The sequence below is a fragment of the Megascapheus bottae genome, chromosome 36, assembly GCF_031878675.1.
Source record: "Megascapheus bottae isolate mThoBot1 chromosome 36, mThoBot2.hap1, whole genome shotgun sequence".
NCBI classification, from domain to species: domain Eukaryota; kingdom Metazoa; phylum Chordata; class Mammalia; order Rodentia; family Geomyidae; genus Megascapheus; species Megascapheus bottae.
In genome coordinates, this window is record NC_143544.1 from 3648011 (window position 1) to 3667801 (window position 19791).

Consider the following 19791-nt stretch of genomic DNA (forward strand, 5'->3'; position numbering starts at 1 on the left):
GTGTCAAGGAGAGACAGCTATGTCATATTCCAGGCTCCATGGGAAACAAGAAGCAGTCCCCGTGTCTTTACATTAAACGTGAACTGTAGGAAAAGAGAACTGGCTGCTGACAACATGGCCCAACCACGTGGTGACCCGAAAAGACAATCGGAAGCCATAGGAACATGGCATCGTGCTCCAGGCGCCAGCCTAAACAAGAGCGCAGCTGGAGGCCACCACGCTGGGCCTGCCAGGCCCTCTCCAGGGTGCAGTGAGTGATGTCAGTTCCTGCCTGCAATGGCTATGTGTTGAGAGGAGCCCGTGTGCACAGCTGGGAAAGGTACTATCTAAACAGGATGGAGGGGAGAACAGCCTGGAAGGTAATCTTGGCTCACGTAATGCAAAATGGCGTCCTCAGCAGTTTCTCTGTGTATGCCTCTCAACTCATGTGAAGTTTTCTTCACCAAAAGCAGAATGGGACATTGAAGTTCTCCTCTTACACGTGTGTACTGCATGACACAATCGAATGGCCGAGAAGCTGGCGCTCGGGCTCAGCCCCAAAATCTCACAGATGACATTTCAGGCTCCTCTTCCCTAAGTCCTACTTTGAAAGGTCTAGTTCTCCTATTTCCAGACATCTATCCTTCTATGATTTGGCCCTTTTAAAATTTTCAGTGTAAGTTCCTTCTACAAAGGTGAAGAAACTCTCAGGTGTTCTCGAACCCATGCTCTGCGAGCCGATGAGGAGGAGATCGGGAGAAGGGCCACGGGGAATGATGGGAGGAAGGATCAGAGTGGTTCAACCAGCAGAGACAGAGGGACAGATCCCGACTAATCTACAGAGTCAGACTTTTGCTCAGGGATGGGTCCAGACTTCTGCCTCCCACGTCCCCAGGATTACAGGCGTGTACTGTGATGCCCCACTCCTCTTCTGAGATACAGCCTTGCTGACATTTTTGGGGGAGGAGGGGTTTGGGCCAGCCTCAAAACACTTTTCTCCCATCTCCTGCCTTCTAAGTCTCTGGATGATGGCATCTTTGGCATGCCCAGCCTAATCCTCAATCTCTTGCTGGCGCCTCAAGTAACTGATCTTCTATGTGCTGCCCCTGAAAACTTCCAGGAGAGACACAGTGTGGAAAAGGAGGTAGGCTCTGGCATTCGACACTCCTGAGTGGACAACGCAAGTATTCCCTTCCCAAACTTAACCTTCTCATCTGCTTCCCAGTGAAAAATAAAGTGAAGAGATAAACTGAAGAAGAGTGAAGCAGGATGCAGTGGGAGGTGTCTAGCGTGGTCTCTCAGCATCTGTAAGTCTCCATCCTTATGAGTGTACAACACACATCAAGTGTGTGTGGAAGGGAAGAAAAGGGAAAAGGAACCAGTCAGTACTTTTTTCTTAATTTTCTGGAAGACAGACTTAAGAGCTAGGGTTATAGGTATTGCAGAATTTTGGTTTTCATTTTGTACCTTTTCAGTGATTGCGTGTGCGTGCGTGCGTGCGCGTGCATGCAAACTCAGGGCCCTCATGCTCTCCATTAGAGTTTTTACTCAAGTCTGGTGCTATCCCACTTCAATCACGTCTCCACTTCTGCCTTTTGGCTGGTTAGCAGGAGATAAGGGTCTCATAGATTTGTCTGCCTCAGCTGGCTTTGGAGCGAGATCTTCAGATCTCAACCACCGGAGCAGCTGGGATTATAGGCGTGAGCGCCTGATGTCCGGCCTTTCTTAACGGTGAATTGCTTCAATAATAATAGCTACTCAACCGAAACCAAAACTTTTCGAGCGAGCGATTCCCCATCACCTCTGCTAGAGGCACTAGAGTAAGAGGGACACGCTTTGACCTTCTTAGACAATTCTCTCTGCCAGCACAGACCAAGCCTCCAGACCCACATTCCTTCTCCCACTGGGGTTCAGAGTGACTGGGAAAGTGTGGGAAACCAAACCAAGACTGCAGTGGTGTTAAAAATAGAAGTCAAGTTGCTACTGGAGATGCGCAGAGAATTCTCCACCGGCAAATCTCTCATTATAATACAGCAAGAGTCAAATAGCTCATGGGGAGCAGTACCTGCTATCAGATCGCACGGGCTCTGTGGGGACTGTGATCCATGATGTTTGGAGCCCTATGTTAAATGGAAATTCAGCAGAAAAAAAATGGCCCCGAAAGGACACCTCTGAGTCCCTGGGGAGCTGTGAGGGGGACCCAGCAAGTCTTCTCTATCTGCACTTCACTTGTTCTGGTTGGGAGCTTGAGGTGCGGGCTGTTTCCCTGAACAGACGGTGTACTTTCTGTGAAATCATGTGCATATTTTAGATGCTCTTGGAGCCCACCAGATGGATGGATGGGTTTCTCTTACCCCCAAACGACTCAGATTCTCCAGGAAAGGATGCCCCAGCAACGTTCTCAGGATGGCATCGACTACCACGGTATCTATTTGTGTCAAAGGACACGGGTATTTCAGGAATAACACTGTCTTCTAGGGAATGGCAGAGCTGTTCTCCTAACAGCCCAGCAACTATGTTTTATTTTTATTTGTGTGCGTGTGTGTGTGTGTGGGGGGGGTTGCTGAGGATGGAGCTCAGGGCTTCACCAATCCTAGGCGTGTGCTCTTGCACTCTGTCCACTCTGGGCGGACTATAAATGTTTATGTTTAGAGATGGCCTTGTATTCAGGATTGGGGGAGCCCATCTTGAAATTAAATTTGTTCCACATGAAATTCAGGCCTTGGGGTCAGGACCAAATAAACGCAGTGAATGTTGAGGGCAATGGCGACAATCCTAAATAAAAGAGCCTCAGCTAAGCTCAGATCAAAGAAGAATGATGCAAATGTGGATCATAGAGAAGAGAGCCTTTTTCCTTTCTTTTCTTTACTTCTTTTTTGGCACAAGAGAAATGAGCATATGTGTGTCATTATTTGTGGCAGGAAACAAGGCGATCTCATTTATGATCTTTGCATTTCCCTAATACTCACACACAGATAAATGGAGAAACAAATCTTGGCATATTCATATAATGGACTATTACTCAGAAATGAAAAGGAGTGAGCTACCAAGACATAAAGCAATGTGGATGAATCTAAAAATAATGATGCACAGTAATAGAAAACAGACCAAAGAGCACATTAATGTCTTACTTTTCATTGCAATAAATCTCTCAAAACTGCCAAGTAACTGTTTATAGTGGAAGGAGAAGGTCGAGGTGCAGGAGGAAATTTTGGAAGTGATGCAGTCATCTTTTGTTGTTATTGACTGAATGGATGAAAGCTCCAGGCATAGGTATGGAAGGCATGCATAGAAGTCTGATAAACTACACACCATGTCCTCTATCAATAAAGCTGCAAAGACTGCCTTGCTTCTTTTCCTTTCTCCCTGATCTGCACTTCCTAAGATTTCCTTCCCACAATGTGGCTCATTTCCTGTCCCCTCTAAGGAATGTCCCCTTGGCACAGAACATGGCAGCCCAGTCAAGCAGGCTAGCGTGCTCTCTCTCACTTCTTCCTTCTCCAGATGCTTGGACCTCATCACTCAACTTGCATGTGGTAGACGGTGTGTCCCTGGTAGCAGCCCCTCTCACTCCTCGGCTTCTGTTGGCCCCGCCATCTCTCTTCCACGCCGGCAAGCCTGCTTCTCTCCACCAACAGGGCCACGTCTGCACACCTCAGTAGCCTGTCCTCGCCCTTCTACCCTGGATCCTTCTTCCCATGGGTCTGCACAGAGCTCCAAGGCAGACAAACCTCTGTCTCAGCCAGTAAAGGGCTCTGATGCTCTGCCAGCCAGTGGAGGAGGCAGGCAGAGAGAGCAAAGCCAGGCCTGGAGCCTGCTGCGTCCTGATGGAGTGGGGGCCAAGAAGAGGCTAAACACCCCATCCGCTGGCTCTCCTGAGCTTTGTGCGGGAGGAACCAGTCCCAGAGAACATTTTTAACTTGAATGTATTTTGGTTTTGCTGAGGGTTATCTTTGATTTCTAGTCCATTGCACTGGCTTTCATTTATGATGGGGGATGAGTTTTTTTTTTATTCTGGTTATTCGTAATCCACTGAGGTGATCTACATGAAATAAAGTGCCCTTTTTGTGGGATCCCCCAAATACAGACTGTTTCTCTTCCCCTCTCCTCCCCTACATGCCTCCAAAAACCCCTTAAATTCTCACACGCTGTACCCTCTCAATGTACACCTTCCTCTCCCTTTTGGTCCAGCAGTGCAAACTCCACAAACCAGGGAAGGACACACACAAAACAGACATTGTTTCAATGACCCGGGGGGTGGGGGGGACAGGGCACAAGATTCTCTCATTCATTCATTCATTCATTCATTCATTCTCTCTTGCCTGCTCTCATGGGAGAGCCTCGCTCCAGGCTGTGCAATGCTCTTCAGCTTCCTTGCTCTCCTAGTTAACTGGAAATGGGGTGCTGCAGACTTTCCTATCCAGGGGGGGCTTTGAATTACAAGCCTCCTCCAAACCTCACCCCTGAGTGGTGAAGATTACGGGTCTGAGCCTCCAACCCCAGATATCAAGTGCATTCCAGGATGTTTGCAGCCTTCCTTAAGTCAGACCTGGGCCTTGACTGCACAGGATGTCAATGTCCCCCAAACAGGTGGATTTGGGGCTTATCTAAAGTCTATTCCTTAAAGACAATTAAAGAAAAAAAAAAAAGTATTCCAGTGGCAACGCCCCCCCCCCACCAGGAATCTCTCGTTAGTAAAATGAATGTTAGACAAAATGTTCCACTGGGGAAGAAACAAAGTTGTGGGCCCAGAAAACAAGGTGACCCCCTTACTGTGGCCGTCCCGGAGACGGTCTGCGCGCTGCTGTCGGCGCTGGGCTCGGGGTGCGGCTGGGCGGCCGGGTACAGGTTCAGGGTGTGCTCGGGGACGCTGGCCTGGCCCGTGTACTCCGGCGCCGGGTGCGGGTGTGGGTGCGGGGCCGTGTACTCCGCGGGGATGCCGTTCTGAGGCGGGGCGAACTGGGCCGAGGCGTAGGGCTGAGCCATGGTGTCCGGGGCTGCCGAGGCGTCCTGGTTACCCTGCAAGACCCCAAGGTGGAGAGGGGGAGACACGGTGAGCGCATTCCACACAGAGCCTGCCTCCTTCCTCCCCTCCTTCCCTCCTTCCCTCCCTCCACACGCCCACCTGTCCTTTGGCCCCGAGGTCTCCCATCCCCACACCATGCTTTCTAGGAGTCAGTCAACACCGGGCCTCCTCCAGCCTGCCATGACCCAGCGGGGCCACGGTTCCCAGATGCTGGAGCAGAGGAGGGACCCTCCCCACCCCCCATTTTATACATGTGGAGGCCGAGGTGCAGGAAGACAGAGAGCCCAGGAGGTGAGGGGCTGTGTCCCCAAGACGCAATCCAAGGAGGAGAGGCCATTCACCTGCACGTGTGGATTTAATCAGTTTTATGTGACTGGCCTCGCATAATGGGTCAGGTGAGTGTGAGTGTGTGTGTGTGTGTGTGTGTGTGTGTGTGTGTGTGAGTGTGTGTGTGTGTGTGTGTACCCCAACTCAAAGGGAAACCAGCCAGTGAAGCAAGGTCCTCCTTTGATCTCCATACTCCCTCTTCTTGCTGTAAAATACCACACTTAATCCTGACCCTCCATTAGGCAACAAACCCCCCACCCCCTCCAACTCTAATTTTACTTAAAAAAAAGAAGTACAGGTATTATATAACAATTCGTCCTTCAGTTATAGCCGAAACATGCAGTATGATAATTACAGTCAAGTCAAAAGAATTAAAAAAACACATACTGAACTCATGTTTCCATTTCTAGAAGCATCTCTCTCCCTCCACCTCCACCCCCGTAACTCTCCCACCCTTCACAGTCGCACAGAAACAGTAGCCTAGAGATTCAAATTTTCCATGCTTCCCGAAGATGCAACTGTACAGTGAGAGAGAGAGAGAGAGAGAGAGAGAGAGAGAGAGAGAGAGAGAGAGAGAGAGAGAGAGAGAGAGAGAGAATATCAAAAGAGGGCTTAGGACCACCAAACACCAGGCTTTTCCATGGTCTGTGGTCAATTAAATGCGACTTTATCCTTCCCCGGATGACTCCGGGGCAAAAGTGTCAGAACCACTGCTGCCATTTTCTCTGCACCCACCACCGACCGTCTGCTAATGCAACCTGAATTCACCCCAGAGATGGTGACGCAGGGGGAGGGGACAGTCCTCAACCCCACACCCCTGCACCCGGGCGCCAGCACATTTGTTTCGAGAGGACCTTGCATTAGAAGGCCCGAGATGAAAAGAGAAGGAGCTTCAGATAGATTTTAAACCTTTCCCAGTGAAAACACTCCTTCCTTTCTTCTTCATCCTTCAGACTAATTGGTCCCAATCTGTGCCAATGGGCATTAAAACATACACCTTCCCTCCCTTCTCTCCCTTCCTTTTCCCCTCCTCTCTCTTTCTTCCCCCTTCCTTTCCCATTTCCCGCAGCCCCGGGGGCAGTGGAGGGGCCGTCTGTGCGGCCGCCTGTCACCCCGTCTTTCCTTGGTAACCGTGCGGAGTGTTTTCTGGTCACTGAGGCTCCTCTTATACTCATGGTCTTTCAGGGTCGACACCCGAGTCTCAGCCAGGGCTGAGACGCCCCGGGGACGCCCTTCCCTGGGATGCTATTGACACAAAAACTGTATTTAAGACACACAACTCTGGCCGGGGGCAGTGGCGCACACCTGTAATCCTAGCTACTCAGGGGGCACTACAAAGCCAAGAGACTCTTATCTCCAATTAACCACTAGAAAATGGGACGTGGAAGTGGGGCTGTGAGTCAAGGCAAGGGCCGAAGCCTTGATCGGAAGAGCTCAGGGACAATGCCCAGGCCCAGAGTTCAAGCCCCATGACCGACAAAAAGAAAAGGCCTACAACTCCATGGTTTGCAGTATGCACACGCCATGAAGTGGTCTTTAGCCCCAGTTCACCAGCCCTCCCTCCCCCCCTCCCTCCCCATGCAGTGACCCGTCTGTGGGGGACCACTCGTGCTGGTGTGGGGTTCACTCAAGATGTATCCTTTCATGCATCCCAAGGCTCAAGTATTTGCCGCACATTAGATCTCCAAAGCTGAATCATCTTGACTAAAATGCTGGGCTGTATGGGGGATAATTCTGATTTTATGATCTTGACAAGTCCTTGTACAGAGGTGTCAATGCACCATGTTGGTTGTCTGAGTACATTCTCCCCCGTCGCTCCCTGCTTTTCTTAAGCTAGTTTTCTCTTCATGATCATCACTTAAAGCGTCATGATTAATTTTTTAAAAATTGTATTGCTTATAGAGATTCCCTCCTTGAATACTTGTCATTAAACACGTCATCTGAGATATGATGGAAAAATAAATTCTTTAATAAAAAAACTTGTATTGCGTTATATTAAACTAGGATCTTTGCTTTCTTATCTAGAGTATTTCCAGGAACTTAGTCTTATGTTTACAGACTTCATGCCAACATGTTTCTGGAGCTAATGAAAGCACCCCAGACACTGGGATATACATATGTGTGTGTGTGTGTGTGTGTGTGTGTGTGTGCGCGTGTGACACAAGAGTCTGCTTCCCCCAGGGTGGTGTTCTTAGTCTCTATGACTTTCTACCTATCCCGTTTTTGATGGGGGGGGGGTGCAGGCTCTAGGTATGGCCTCTCAGGCCAGCACGAGATGACCCCACACACATGAAATGGGCAAGACTCCCTCGAAGGCCCTGGTGTGCTCCTCTCCCTCTAGAGGGACATCTCGCAGAGGCACACATGACACACGTCACACATTTGACCCGGTGGCCTTTAGTCACTGGGAAGACATTTTAGGATGAATGAAGCATCCTGTGGGGTGCTCGCTCCTGGAGGAAAGGACCCTGGCCACCCTCTGAAGTCTGTAGTTGGAAGAAGGGGATTGGCCATCATCATGTTTTAAATACCTGCTACCCACCCCCACCCAGGGAATGTCCCTTCTCCTTTGTCTGGAAAACCTCCTCCTTTACCTAGATCCATAATCAAGAGCTCCCCCTCCAGCCAGCGTCTTCTTCCCCAGATAGCCCTGGTTTACTGCCCAGGTTCCATGCTGTACCATGGCCCAGCCTGGGGCCACATCTCACATAACCCCAGCCACTGTGAGCATTCTGGCCTGCCCGAGTGTTCCTGCTACATGAGGAGGAAGAGGAGAGGAGGAGGAGGAGGAGGAGGAGGGGGAGGAGGGGGAGGAGGAAGAGGAGGAGGAGGGGGAGGAGGGGGAAGAGGAGGAAGATACCACACTCACTGTCACATCCCCCCCCCCCCCAGCAGCAGGCCTAGATGCAAAGTGACAATTACGAGAGCACTGACTAATTATATGCTTTGAAAATGGAGATTGGACTCTAAAAGGCTTAAGCTGGCAGAGGACTTAGGGGGAGGGGGAAATTAGTGGGAGGAACTAGAAGAAGGGTTCCTAAATGGCTGATGGGGCTAATCTGGCCCTCTGTTTTTGTAAATAAAGTTTTCTTGAGACACAGCCATGTTCATTTGTTCCCTTTTTGCCTATGGACATAGACAGAGATAGCTGTCAGAATATTTTCATGCTTCCCCGGGGGGTGCAGGCAATGAGTGGGGGCATTTTACTTTTGTCACAGACTGGGGAAGGTAGTGCCCCTGGAATCCTGAAGGTGGAAGCCAGGGCTGGCTGACGACGTCCTGCTGGGCAGAGGCAAGTCCTCTCCCATGAAGGATTAGCCGTGACACCCGCCCCCACCCCACATACACATCGATTGTTCAGATGCCTAAAATCCCTACTGTGTGCAATCTGCAGCTCTCCTCTCACGGCAGACAGAGGCGGAAGGTGTCCCTGAGCTGATAAATAAAGTCACAGGTAGAGGACATTCTTAGAGAAGCCAGGGATGGGACTGGGACCCTTCTTTTTCTCTCCACTTGCCAGGGGAGCACCTGGAGGGGCAGGGAAGTGGTTTCCTGTTTTCCAAGAAACACCTCCCCTCCATCCCACACTCCAGGGCCCTGAATGGGTTTACGTCTCTTATTTGTAGGATGGCTGGCTTAAAGATATCATCTGATTGGCTGGATGTGGAGAGCGATCCATCTAGAGGCATGGAAAAGCTATGGGTCTGAAACCTGGCTTTAAGCCTTTCTGCCTCTTATCTAGGAGAGGCATCACTGGAGCCAGCGTGAATCTCCCTGTATGACCCAGGGCAGAGCCATCCTGACAGACAGAGGGCACTGAGGTCGCGCTCAGAACTAAAGCAATGGAAGCCACAGAGGTAGCCAGCCATTGTCACCTGTCACCCAGGAACTAGGAACTAAGAGCAGGCACTCCAGAGGACAACCCACACCTGGAATTCCCAGACAGATGCTGAGGTGGGGGGGACCCCCTACTGTTACTTTATTCACACCGACAGCAGCTCCAGAGAGACCCTAATTAATATTCCCAACATTTGCACTTCAGGCTAATTACAGCTAATATTTAATTAAGATCACTGTACTGCCTATGGAATTACCTTTCACCTACCCAGGGCTCCAGGCATGCCTTTGTTTCCTCTCTAAGGGATTGTTCCTCGATTCTTAGCTCAGCTGGAACGTATTTCTGGAAAAGCACACAAAGGGTAGGGGCACAGGGGTACCTTCTCCCACTCTGGGTCATGGCTCATCTCAGGCTCATGACTGGGCTCCTGTGGAAAGCTGAAGCCACCTCCCTGTCGCTGATGGTGACAGGCAAAATTATTGGGAGCATTCTGGCCAGACATTCCCTCATTTGCAGAGGCTGCTGCCTCCTCTTTCCCCAATGCCACCACCCCCCACTTTCCCGAAATAAACAGAATAATCACAGAGACATGAAGAGGGAGGGTGCCTGTGGGTGGGCATCCCTTCTCCTTGACGGGGAGGGGATGGCTTTGTAAGTGTCCCCCCCGTATCACCCCCCGCACACAAAAGCTTCTGCAAAGCTAACATCCCATTTCCAGTTCCAGAATGTTCTTGGGTTGCTGTTAAATACACAAAAGGGGGAGGGGGAGGGGGGTGGAAAGAGCTTAGGATCTCAGGTTTTAAAACTCCCTCTTGCTACTGCAGGTCTGAGCAGGAGCTTGAACTAAAGCGCCTCTCTACGTGGGGAGAATGCTGGAAGGGACGACACCCATCAAGACGAGCGGTACCCAAACCAGACGTGGTGAACTGAAACCCCTGTGTGACTACTTAGGAGGAAAACGACAACGGCAAGAATTAAACCACAAAAGGAGCCTGGGCGTGGATGAATGTACAGTAACCATCCCACCTCTGGTTCTACGGCACTCTTGGAATTCATTAATTAGAACAGCTCGGAGAATACCATGAGGACATGGAACTCTATAATTATTCAAGATGGCCCGATGGGTAGTTTTCACTGGGTGACTGAGGGCAAAAAGATTATTAAAATGCAATCAAGTCTCATTCCTAAAAGCAAGAGAAAAAAAAAAAGAAGTCATTTCAATTTAAGTATTTTACTGAAGCATGAAATAGAGTATGGCTGCTATTTTAAGACAAACAACGGTAATCTGGCGATTGAGCAGAGCACATCCAGACGTTCACAGAGCCCCTCCCCGGGCCACTGAAACACACTGGACCTTTCCGTCCGCACCGGGCGGGGGCTCAGGAGAGGACCTTCACGGGGGCTGCTGTTTAGGGCACAGCCCCCTATTCTCCCATTAAGCCCCCAGCGATTTCAATCAAGGAGTTTTGGAAGAGCTAAAGAGAGAGCCAAGGGAGATAGCCAGTCACATCTGGCAAAAGAGTTTGGTAGAAATTGAATGTGAATCCCATGTCAACCATGGCAGGGTAGAAAATGGTCTGCTCTTGTTTCTCAAACTACCTGCCTCGCCTCAAATATTTTCTTACCTCCGTGTGTGTGTGTGTGTGTGTGTGTGTGTGTGTGTGTGTGCTTCCCCTAAGCTTAAATGCCCCTTCCTCCTTTCCACTGAAATTTTTGTCCCCCCCCCCTCTCTCTTCCTTCCTCCCTCCCTCTCTCTCTCTCTTTCTTCTTCCCCTGAAGAAGCTTGCTCTTGGGTTCAACCCCAATCTTATAACGAAGAAATATCCTAGAGCTGTCAAGACCGAGGTCACAGCCCATACATTCCAGGCAAGTGGCCGCCACTGCAGTGAGACACTGCCACCATGCTGCCACCCGTGGCCCCTGGCAAAGTGAATGCCCGTGGCTAGCTGCAGTTTCCTGTCTTGCTGACAGTTTGCTTTACTTTAGTTTAGCAGCTGGGGCTCACGACTTCTCTGGCAAGGGATGGTTCATCTTTAGTAAAAGCCTCTTGTGCTGCAAGGAGGGAAGCTGCCCAGGCCCTTCCGGGAGGCGCTGGAATAAGTGGGGGTGGGGGGGGAGGAATGCAAAATGCTACCATTAACCTGCTGCTCCTGAGAGCAGCTCAGTGCTACAGAGCAGGATGCGGGGATGCACACACACACACACACACACACACACACACACACTTTATGGACACTCACGTTTCCCCAGAGTGACTCAAGATGGAAACTGGATTCCGGTCAGGGTGAACTGAATGCAAGGAAAGCCTTCTGCCACAATCCCATCGCAACTGGCAGGGAAGAATTAAACAGAAAGCGGCCTACCTGCTGTACCATTTCGCGTGCTCTCTCCTCCAGAAACTTAGCGGCGGTTTAAATCCCACGCCACAGAGCATCTGCCCGACGCCAGGCTGGATTAGGATGCTAGGTGTGTGGGCTGGGCGGCGAGGGTTTGCTGGGGGGGCATCGGTGCCGGGAGACAAGGCTGCCTGGCTGTCTGACCCCCCCGCAACACCGACTGCTCCCCACACCAACCTCAGACAGGAGCTTCCTGGAGAGGGAGCCAGGGCTCCCTCCTCTGGAGGCCGAGTTCCCCACTGAGCAGACAGTGATGAGGAGCAGGAAAACACATGCACATGCGAGCATGCACGCGCGCTCACGCACACGCACACACGCACACAGAGCACTCGACTGCATTAAAAGCTGTTTAAAAAACATTAGAAATGCTATCATATGCATAGCCTGGAGCTGGAATTTTTCATTACTAAACTAAATATACGGTATGCAAAGTTATAGAAAAAAAAGCCACCAGGGAGCTTGCTATTATCTTTTTCTGTTTTCTTTTTTTTTTTAAGGAGGCAAGGGGGGCAATGTTTAGGGGTGAAGGATGCTCAAAGAGACAGTGATACAGACACAGATACATGGAATCAAAAATATCATGTTGGCACAGATGCAGAACGGAGCTGCACGGTTAGCTGTACACTGACTGGCAAATGCTAGAAGTTATGATTACCAGAAAGAGCCCTACGTGCAGCAGCTTGGCAGACTGGCTGATCTTAGACGAGGTGACTGCATTGCTCGGAACCTCAGCCACTGTTTCCGTGTGATGACAGAGTCAGCGTTGAATAACCTCATGATTCTACTGGGAGGTCCCACTTATTTCTTTAATTAATTTCTAATTGCCTTTAAGCAGTGGTTCAGAGTGGCTTCAATTCCACATGTCTTTTTTTATGAGTACCAGGTATCTTTAGGAGAGATGGGGAAGGAGGATGGAAGGACTGACAATGATGAAGATGTGTTGTAAGGATGAAATTAAAAGTCAAATTACCACACCCACACCCCCCCCCCACACACACCCCCACACACGCGTGCGCACACAACGCCAAGGCACCTAGGATACCTTCACTCACTCACACTCATTTACTCCCATTCAGTCAAGTGGAAGTGAAAATCCCGAACCATCTTGCGTTTAGAGGCCTAAGTCTCAGAGATAATGTCAGGTTTATCAGTAAAAGAACTAAGGGCTGACCACAGGATTCTCAGTATACGTCCAGGACTTCCCTAGCAGAGGATTACAAAAGCTCAAAAGCTAGGTACATAAGGTCAGCCAGGATGAGACTAAATGAAAGGAACTCTAGGATATGGAAATAAGAGCTTTATCTTGATTGTCGTTCTTAAAGAAAGTACTATGTGAGTTTTTCTTCTCTCTCTTTTTATTTTTGTCCCAACTCCTTAAGTTGGGAAGTAAACCTGGATGAACAAGACCAGTGCCAGCCTCGATTTCTCTCACTTCCCATCATACCCGCCAAGACAGCAGGTAATCAGCCTGAAAATTCCAGCCGCTTCAGGAGGTAAGCAGGCGTCCTTCTTTGAATTGCTTAACCCAGAGCCCCACAGTCTTTCTTATCTGATCCCAGCTCTGCAACTGAGACCAGTACACAGCCCAGAGTCCACATTCAGCCCTCACTGGTCCTCGCAAGGCACAATTTCTTTTTTCTTTCTCTTTTTTTTTGGGGGGGGTGGTCAGTCCTGGGGCTTGAACTCAAGGCTTGGGCACTAACCTTTGAGAAGTTTTGTTTTGTCTTTTCTTTTTTTTTTGGCACTGGGGACCGAACCCAGGACGTTGCACTTGCTAGGCAAGCGCTTTGCCACTGAGCTATATCCCAGCCCTCCTTTGAGATTTTTTGCTCAAGGTTAGCACTCTAGCACTTTGAGCCAAGCACCACTTCTGGTTTCCTATGGTTCACTGAGGATAAGAGTCTCATGGACTTTGCTGCCTTGGCTGGCTTTGAACTGTGATCCGCAGATCTCCTGAGCAGCTAGGATGGCAGGCGTGAGTCACTGGCGCCCGGATGGAGATGAATTCCTATACTTGGATGGAGGTGGTGGTGACGTGGGGTGATGGGGATGATCTGTGTGACGGCTGCGTGACAGTAGCGATGGTGGTCATGATGAAGCTCAGTGGTCGTGTTAGCTGGCAGAAGCATCTTTTCTTTCACAATAACGATGCACCACTTACCATTCTAAATTCTGTGGTCTACGTCCCCTCACTTCACGACTCCCTTAAGACATACTGCTTTCCTCTTTTCCGAAGTCCATTCCTGTCTCCTCCTCACACTCTGTGTCCCTCCACAGCCGAATGTGGACTCAAGTCTAGCCTGGCTTTGGACATACAGGAAGACCCCTGGCATGGCCTCGGGGCCATCATCCACCCCAGCAAACCATCCCTCAGAACAGCAGTGACCACCGCACAGCTTCCCCGCAAGCAGCTGGCTACCTCTCATGTTCATGGTCTCTCCGGGGAGGCTGGGAGGGGACAGAGCCACCCTGTCACCACCTGACAGAACCCCAGCGCAGGGAGTGGGCAGCAGGCTTGCCAGGACCAGGCCTTGCGACGTCTGCGGAATGTTCCGTTCTTATTTCCCATTTGGAGTTACAGAAGGCGACGTAGAGGATGTTTTCCCCGCTCCTTACAAGTTAGGGGCGGTGAGTTACTGTGCCACACTAAAGATGACATGGAAGCCCCGCAAAATCAGCAGCAGGAATTGGAGTCTGCGAGTGGGAAGGGGGAGGAGCGGACGAGCGGAGAGGGAGATGCTCACAGTGGAGAGAGACATCCTAAGGTAATGAAAATACACCGAGAAAGGGAACTCGGCAAGACTACTGGCTATTGTCCTGAGGGCGTGGTGCTGGCCGCCATGCCTTGCAAGCTCCACCTGGCTGCATGTGTCCCAGCTCATCTGTGAGGGGAGAGAGGAGAGGAGCCGCCAGCTGAGCCTTGCTTAGGATACAGGGTCCGCCTCCACCGACCAGCCCAGGAGCTCTCTGAGGAACTCGACTTCAGTGCACCCGCTTGAGAGGTAAGGAAAGATAAGGTTTTATGACATTCTCAAGCCAAGATTTGCTTCCCAAAGGTGGGTTCCATCTGGGGGCCTGTGTTGGGCCTCTGTGGGCTGAGACAGAGACTGAAATTTGGAAAGGGTGTGATAAGACGTCCTGGCATGTCCAGAAAGCATCCTAAACAGGAGGTTTAGAAGTTTCCATTCATCTCATCCTCGGATGCGATACTCAGATGCAGAAGGCTACTGAAAACATTTTTAAAAATTTTTTTTCTGGTACTGGAGCTTGAACTCAGAACCTCACGCTCAACTGGGCTTGCCTGCTCACAGAGGATGCTCTACCATACGAGCCATGCTCCAGCCTTGACAACAACAGTTGTATAATTTCCGTTACAGACGCCTGCAAACATGGAAGTCCCTCAGGGAAGCCCACAGCCTCCCAAAGGCACGGACGCGGCCTTCGTCTTTTGGGTGAGAAGCCTTGGGAGGCTAAGCACATGGCCAGGGGTCACTTCAAGGGCACTGAGTGAAATTTGTCCCAGGACAATCTGAAGCTCAGTTGCCGTGGCTATTTTCCCATCAACATCATCCTAGCCCCCCACAGCCCCTTCCACCCTTCCATCATCACAAATAGAGCTGAGTGGTAGAAGGCCAAGGGGACATACCGAGAATTGAGCCACGTATGCAAAGAGTGCTTTCAACAACAACAACAACACTGTTTTCATCAGGGAAGGAACAGAAAAATGCATTTAAAATGATAACATAGTAAAGACCCTTCTCTTCCTGGGTAGAGAGTAAATCTCAATCCTAAAAAGACTGACAATCCATCTCCTTCTCACCAGCCCCCATTTTTCTCCAGAAAATGGGGGAAGCGAAGCTCGGCACAACCACCAGTGTACCATCAGTGTCAGATCCACATTCAAGATGAATTTACATGACTGCCTCCACGCCGTTCCTTCTTCGCTTACAGAGACTCACAAAACAGAAAGGAGTGTTCCCTGCAAAAGCTGCTTCATGGATGCCCGACAGACAGGATTCTGGCATCCCCTTGTGATGCCAGCTTCATCATAGTCCGGTCTGGATAGATTTGGGGATAGGGATGGGGGCGAGAGACAACGTGCTTTCTAAGAGACAAGATGCACAAGCTGAACAAAGTCATGGGGGGCAGGGGGAGAAGGGAACTGAAAGCTTCACCGTGTCTCACTGGGCCTGTCCATAGCTCCTGGGTCACATGGGGAGGAGAAGCATATACTCTCTGTATTGGGGGGATGAGAAGTCTACCAAAGGAAGGAGCAGGTGTGTGGACACGAATCAGGGCAAAGCACATGTACCGTTGCAGCACATACGGAGGGATTCACCACAATCATTGCTTCTCATACCTAGCAGAGTGCAGTGGTTTCCGTTCAAGACAGCTCATACCCCACTGCCATGAACGAACACACACACACACACACACACACACACACACACACACACACACACACACACACACACACACACACACACACCCCTTCTTCTTCAGCCCCTTCCAAACTCCAGATACCGAACCAAAGCTGGGGGTTTAGTCAGAAGCCCATCCTGTGGCTCTGAGGAGGTCTAGCTCGCTAGCATTTCACAGTGGTATCGCATTTCAAGTGTAGCACAATCAGTGGGGTGGGGAGGAAGGAAGAGAGAACAAGAAAGGTTATCTTCTGAGTCACAGCAGTGACAAAATAGGGGGGCCAACTGGAGATGTGCGGATTGCAGGATTGTAAGGTTCACGGTGGCAGAGACCCCGGTCCACCTTACAGAACGGCGTGCACGGAAGATGACCAGAGGGCAAACATGAGCGTGAACGTGATGATCCAGTGCAGCGAGGCCAGGGGGAGGAAGAGGAGGCACAAGAGGAAGCGATGTACCCTGTATCTGTGGTGTTACCTCCATATGTGAACGTTTCCAATGAACCTACCACGCCACACCCCAGAGTGAACTTGGAACTGTCTAATTTCTTCACAAGGAAGCCACGTGTCTCTTCAAAAGACTGTAAGCTCCTTAAGGGCGTGCAGCTGTCATGCACATCATTCAGGTTTGCCTCCCACCCCTCTGCCTTTTGTAATCAGGTATGTGACATGATAAATATCAGAGGGCTTGCGTTCCCCTCGCTTGCTGAAAGATGTCTGATCTGGTTACTGTAACAGGCAAAGATGATAAAATATGACCTTGTCTTTCATTGCGTGTTGCGTAAGTTTCAGCCTGTAATAGTTTGCCAACTGAAGAGAAAAAAAAAAAAGGAGGGGAGGGCTGTCATAAAATGAATTATAGTTGGACTTGGAAGAAATGAAATTAGGAGAGACTGCCAGAAAGCAAGGGCAGCAAGCCATTCAAATAGGCGAGAACGCGCTGTGCATGTAATTGTTTTTCAGCAGCTGAGACTGAGCATCTGCTGGACGCCAGTGCAATGGTGGAGTTTGGGCCGGCGTCACCCCCAGAGTAGTTGATATACCCTAGTACCTCCGTAGCTATGGGCAGGTCAACATCTCGGGGCGGTCCAGGAACACATAAGAGCATGTAGCAGGAGGACAGAAATATAAAGCACTGAAAAGGGTTGACCAAGAAAGGCTTTCCAGAGGACAGAAGTTTAAGCATGTGGTTGAAGAGTGGGCAAAAAATAAAAAATAACTTAAGTGGTAAGACAGATCAATGAGGCTCGACCCAGGAAGGTCAGCCAAATGTGTGGACAGGTGCAAACATCTTGATGCCACAAGTACACGACCTCATTTCCCCCGAGATCCAGGACCCACAGAGGCTCAAGGAAAGCCAGAAAAGAAAATGGGGTTCTGAGGTTCTTAATGGCAGAAATCCAGGACCAAGAGCAGAGCTTCACATGGAGAGGGTGGCTGGAATGTTCTGACGTGTACAGGAACAGAGAGATTGCTACACCGTGGTGAAATAAAAAGGACTAACCGTGGCCCAGGGCCACACTCAGCTCTTGAAGGGGAAGAGGAGGGGAGGTAAGAAAGGACAACCATTTAAACTATACGCAGGGTCTTAAATTTGCATATGAAGAAATAAATGGAGGAAATAAGTAGTCGATTAAAGCTGAAGAAGTCAGAAAACCATTATCTTCCCCATCAACACCTCCACAGCTCACCCGGAATAGGATGGAAAGGTGACGGGGACACTTTCACATTTTTTTCCTGATCCTGGGGCTTGAACTCAAGGTCTGGGCATTGTCCCTGGGCCTCACTGTGCCCAAGGCGAGTGCTCTTCCACTTGAGCCACAGTGCCATTTCTGGTTTTCTGGAGTCTCGTGGAGTTTTCTGTCTGGGCTGGCTTCAAACTGTGATCTTCAGCTCTCAGCCTCCTCAGCCAGGATTACAGGTGTGAGCCGCCAGGACCCATCTTCCACATGGTTTGTTTTTTTTGAGCACCATGTCAATATGGTGTGAGATGGAAACCACTCATGACCATACACAAAAGAACTCTGGGCTAAGTTAACCCACTGATAATTTCCAAGGTTGGACAGTTAATTAATATTCCAGCTTGATTAATTAAACTGGGATATAAGGTAACTATGTAGCATTCTCCGTGTGTGTGTGTGTGTGTGTGTGTGTGTGTGTGTGTGTGTGTGTGTGTGTGTGTGTGACTAAACAGCTCAACCAAGCAGTGTTGTTTTACAAACTAACCAGAAATTCTGAATTGAAGTCAGGTTCACCATTGGCTAGCAGCTCAGTTGAGGTGGGATTGAACTTCAACCATTCAAATATCCAAAACCCCAGCTCCTTCATGACAGGAAGCTACCATCTTGGTGACCAACAGACTGTCTTGAGAAATGTTCTCATAGAGATGTACCCAGAAGTTGGAAGTCTGCTTTCATGTCACCCCAGATTTGTCCTCCTAAAATTCTTGGCTTTCCCTGATCAGGCCTATAACCTCACCCCCAATTTAGCCCGAAACAGAACGCAGCTCCCACCTCACCAGAGATGGAAATGGCCAGGCCAGATTTGTGTGTTAGCAAGGCTACTGAGAGGCTGTGGGCTGGCCAAGGAGAGAGGGAACCAGAGAACCGCTTTCCAGATCTGTGCCAGCAACGTTAACTTTATCTCAGTCTTTTCTGTATGCTTTACAAAATACCAACTTTAAAATATTTTATTTCAGTATGATTCCAGCGATCTACCCCTCCCCCAACAAAAAGTACCCATTAGAAGAAAATCACAGGTCATGTGGAAACCGCACTGTTAGATCTAGCATTATTATCACTATTCTGGTTGTTGGTTATGGGGATTGAACTCAGAACTTGGTGCTGTCCCTGAGCTTTATTTGTGCTCAAGGTTAGTGCTCTGCCACGGCTCTATTCCCAGTTTTCTGGTGGTGGAGATAAGAGTCTTTTCTGCCTGGGCAGGCTACAAATCACGATGCTCAGATGTCAGCCTCTCGAGTAGCTAGGCGTGAGCCACCAGCCCATGGCGTGTATGGTATGTTTTGAGGCAGGATATCCTGGGATTCTTAAGCCAGCTTGTAATCTTTCTTAATGAGAGTACTAAGGAGGTCAAATGAAACGAAACAAAATGTTTAATAGAGGGTTCATGGCTGGAATATAGATTGATTCAAGTACGAGAAGGCCTACCGTAGACGCAGCCAAGCACTTGAGTATGTACCATGGGTGGGAGGCAGGGAGATGAGGAGGATGATAACGGTGTTTCATAGAGTCCTTTGCATCTTAGATGACATATCCATTTTCTCACTAAATGTGTGCAAGAATTCTGAGTTGAATATTATAAACTCCCGTTTAAAAGGAAGAGGAAACTGAGCCTCAGAAGAGAGGAAGGACAAAGATGCTGCCAAGAACTGCTAGAATGTGAACTGGCCTGGCTCGTCCAACAGACCACTCTCCTCTGTGCTCTGTAGGAATTCTCTAGGATTTTTCCCTCATTGTTTTCCTCTCTATAGGGGAAGTCTTGTGAAGATTCTAAGAGATTTATAAAATAAACTCACATGACAGTTTTCAACGAGATTGTGCTTGTTTGGGGGAAAAAAATAAAGGATGATAACTTGGTTCTCGACACTGAGGAACCTTCTAGAATGCTAATCGACTCTCTCAGGAGGCCTTCTGTTGGAATGTGGGTTTTTCTCTTAGGAGGTGCATGACTTTCAATGAAGTAACACCTCTCCCTTTTTCCTCAGCCTGCTTCTTGTGCAGGGGATACTGACAGCACAGTCTTTGTGGAGTCATTTGTGTCGTGAATTCAATAATCCCTACACGTT

General features: G+C 49.5%; 1 protein-coding gene across 19 annotated transcripts in view; it reads right to left on the bottom strand.

The window, feature by feature from the left end:
* Window positions 1-19791, bottom strand: part of Rbfox1 (RNA binding fox-1 homolog 1) — an 825209-nt gene that overhangs the window by 119903 nt on the left and 685515 nt on the right. For all 19 annotated transcript variants that reach the window (XM_090324596.1, XM_090324586.1, XM_090324602.1 and 16 more), the window contains one exon: window positions 4753-4998. In XM_090324596.1, coding sequence (XP_090180722.1) covers window positions 4753-4998 — 246 coding nt within the window. The remainder of the gene's footprint in view (window positions 1-4752; window positions 4999-19791) is intronic.